The sequence below is a fragment of the Nicotiana tabacum genome, chromosome 19 (genome assembly GCF_000715075.1).
Source record: "Nicotiana tabacum cultivar K326 chromosome 19, ASM71507v2, whole genome shotgun sequence".
NCBI classification, from domain to species: domain Eukaryota; kingdom Viridiplantae; phylum Streptophyta; class Magnoliopsida; order Solanales; family Solanaceae; genus Nicotiana; species Nicotiana tabacum.
The window spans coordinates 88,627,391-88,631,423 of NC_134098.1; the positions used below are offsets into that span (position 1 = coordinate 88,627,391).

At 31.0% G+C, this 4,033-nt stretch overlaps 1 protein-coding gene across 1 annotated transcript; it reads left to right on the top strand.

Annotated features, from left to right (window-relative positions):
• Positions 1 to 1,384: 1,384 nt before the first annotated feature.
• LOC107793085 (cyclin-D3-1-like) lies at positions 1,385 to 3,478 on the top strand. The gene is given in 4 exon segments (NM_001325558.1): positions 1,385 to 2,116; positions 2,199 to 2,400; positions 2,570 to 2,700; positions 2,863 to 3,478. Coding segments are annotated over 4 exon segments (1,110 nt in total). The 5' UTR covers positions 1,385 to 1,606; the 3' UTR covers positions 3,130 to 3,478.
• Positions 3,479 to 4,033: the final 555 nt, after the last annotated feature.

Sequence of the window (4,033 nt, forward strand, 5' to 3'; positions counted from 1 at the left end):
TTAATTCATTTAAAATTTAATCTAACTGTGTAATTATACTTGTGCAACCAAACAACACGCTTGTAATTATACTGTAATTACGTTATGGCAAACAAACAAGTCGTCGTAATTACTATATTGTGTAATTACTAGGTTGTGTAATTATTACCCTACTAATTACATCAATTCCAATTATCGGATAACTTTCCAGACATACCCCTAGTGAATCAAATTAATGCGGAGTAGGATAAATTAGGAGAGAAAGCGGCTGCTTCCTTTAAATGGTATATACCCAATTGACATCGAGAAAAAAGAGAGGTTGAATTGAAAAAATATATTATATGTATCTTTATATTTTTACCTTAAATTATTAACTATCATAAATAAATATTATTTAATATAAACATCAAATGTTAATAAATATTTTCTAAGTCTATAAGGGATCGTTAGGTTCAAAACAAGATTATCTTAGGATTTATCCTCGGATTATAATCATGACTATAATGTCATCTTTTATCCGTGATAGATAATATCAATAGCTTGGTATAATATTTATCTAAACGATGGATAAATGCAATCTTAAATCTAATACTACGGAATTAGTATCCTAATCTAATCTAGGTAACCAAATCTATTATGAGTCGTTTGGTTGGGAAATAAATTATTCCAGGGTTAATTATCTCGGTATTAGTTATTTCGGGATTATTATCCCATCATTTCATAGGGATAAAAACAATACTACAATTTCAGGATAACTAATTTCGGAATTAATTATACCACAATTTTATCACAACCAAATGTTTGATAAACTCATCTCAAACATAAGTAATCCATGATTAATTTTTTCAGGATTAGTTATTCCGAAATTGTTATCCTACTCTCTCATAGGGAAAAAAATAATACTACAATTTCGAAATTAATTATACCGTAATTTTATCTCAATTAAACATGAACTAAACTCATTAAATTTAATCTCGTGATTAATTATCTGATTATTACCAAACGAGCCGGTGTAAGATGAGCCTTGCCTTTTCAAATTCTCTGTCATGAGAAGATCCGGCTTGGTGTGTGTGCCTTTTCTCCATTTTCTGCAACATACTATTACTACTACATAGTATATAAAGTATGTATATATATCCCCTTCTATTTTGTATCTTTATACATATCCTACACTGCTACTAGTTATTATTTTATTTTTACCATTCCAATACCAAGAAAGTGGAGTATAGTAAAAAAAAACCAAAGCCCCCAAACAAAAATCATCGAAATCTCCTCCTTTCAGTCCCAATCTCAAATCAAAATACATACTCCTATTACTACATATAAAGAAAGGACAAGCGTGACATCCACTCTGATAAAATCTCTTTCTTTTTCTCTTCCTTTATCTTTCTTTCTTTTTTCTTTCTGTTTTTGAGAAACGAGTCTCTGAGTAGTACTCCTCCTATAGCTTTTCTCTCTTCTTCACTCTTCTTCCCTTCACACCTCCCACAACACACAATCAGACAAAAAAGAGAAAAAAATAGAGATACAAGAACATGAAAATGAGTATGGTGAAAAAGTTCTGTTTTGTATAATGAGAAAAAGAGATTTATATACATCTCTTCTTCTACTCCCTTCTTACTAGAAGATGGCAATAGAAAACAATGAGCAACAAGAACTATCTCAATCTTTCCTTTTAGATGCTCTATACTGTGAAGAAGAAGAAGAAAAATGGGGAGATTTATTAGATGATGAGACTATTATTACACCACTCTCTTCAGAACTAACAACAACAACAAAGCCTAATTCTTTATTGCCTTTGCTTTTGTTGGAACAAGATTTGTTTTGGGAAGATGAAGAGCTTCTTTCACTTTTCTCTAAAGAAAAAGAAACCCATTGTTGGTTTAACAGTTTTCAAGATGACCCTTTACTCTGTTCAGCTCGTGTAGATGCTGTGGAATGGATTTTAAAAGTGAATGGTTATTATGGTTTCTCTGCTTTGACTGCCATTTTAGCAATCAATTACTTTGACAGGTTTTTGACTAGTCTTCATTATCAGAAAGATAAGCCTTGGATGATTCAACTTGCTGCTGTTACTTGTCTTTCTTTAGCTGCTAAAGTTGAAGAAACTCAAGTTCCTCTTCTTTTAGACTTTCAAGTAATAACCTTTTTTTTTCTAACTTCTTTATTTTACCAAATTCTTGAAATTTTCATTTTATAAAACATGTTGATTTTTACAGGTGGAGGATGCTAAATATGTGTTTGAGGCAAAAACTATTCAAAGAATGGAGCTTTTGGTGTTGTCTTCACTAAAATGGAGGATGAATCCAGTGACCCCACTTTCATTTCTTGATCATATTATAAGGAGGCTTGGGCTAAAGAATAATGTTCACTGGGAATTTCTTAGAAGATGTGAAAGTCTCCTTCTCTCTATTATGGCTGGTAATTATTGAACTCATATCAGTTTTTTTTTTCTTTTTGTTCTTTTTTGAATAACAGTTGTGGAATCTTATTTTGACTAAAGATTAGATTTTTCGATGATAACAAGTAAAAAGAAAAGTAACAGAAGAAACCCCTTTTGATTTTTGGACATCTTTGCCTAATAATACAGATTGTAGATTCGTACGTTATATGCCGTCTGTATTAGCCACTGCAATTATGCTCCACGTTATTCATCAAGTTGAGCCTTGTAATTCTGTTGAATACCAAAATCAACTTCTTGGGGTTCTCAAAATTAGCAAGGTTAGTTCTATTAATTTGTCTTTTACCATTTTCTTGATTGTTACTGTTTTTTTTCATGTTACACCCCAACATGGTGAAAATTTAAAACAGCCATTAAGTGTTATACTATGAGTATATTCCAGAGAATTAACTGCAACCATTTACTGCTTTTACTGTACACAGGAGAAAGTGAATAATTGCTTTGAACTCATCTCAGAAGTTTGTTCTAAGCCCATTTCACACAAACGCAAATATGAGAATCCAAGTAGTAGCCCAAGTGGTGTAATTGATCCAATTTACAGCTCAGAAAGTTCAAATGATTCGTGGGATTTGGAGTCAACATCTTCATATTTTCCTGTTTTCAAGAAAAGCAGAGTACAAGAACAGCAAATGAAATTGGCATCTTCAATTAGCAGAGTTTTTGTGGAAGCTGTTGGCAGTCCTCATTAAAATCAATCACCTAATTTATCTTCTCTTTCTTATTACCAACTATGGTGGTAATAATATTTATTCTATTCAGAAGTATTTACCTTTAATGTCCTTTTCAAAAATTACATGATAATGGAAAAAAAAGAGAAAAAGAGCTTAGCTGGTGGTTGCAGTTGGCAGAGAAGAGGACTGGCTTTTTTGCAGCAGTGTAGTCTACTACTGGAAAGCAAAGAGAGAGGAGAAAAGACAGAAAATCTGCACTATTTGTTTTTTCTCTATTCATATCAATCCTCTCTTAGGTCCTTTTCATGCATGCATACTTTTGATGGACATATTTTATATATTTACTATAATCATAAATTCTTGAATATTTTGTTAATTTTCTGTATACCCCTTCTCCCCTTTAATATCCTTCTATATCACTACAGAACATGTGAATTAGAATCTGAAATGCCAGGAAAATATTGACGTAGAAGTAATAAGACTAGAGTTTAACTCAGAGTCTTTACAATCAACATTGCAAAAAACTTTTTACACTATTAGGTAACCTGTAACACTATAAAAATGTGATATGTAATCTTGATATAAGGCATGTTACTTGTTACGATAGATAATGTGACATGGTAGTGACATGGTAGTGTACATTTTTTTTACACTGATGAATATTTAGTTAAACTCATAATATTATAGAAATGAATATAATTGCCTAACGATTTAAGTTATGTACTTTTTACTTGAATTGGGCAATTTATCTAGTCATAGTATATTCTCACTTTGTTCTTAAGCTAATAAGAACATAGAAAAGAATTGACAAGTGAAGATTTTTATAATCTTTTGGTAATTTAAATGTTATTGTATATTATCCCTATAATTTTCACGTGGTAAGGTTATATACAATCGGTGTGATTGTATTTTAAACTTTCTA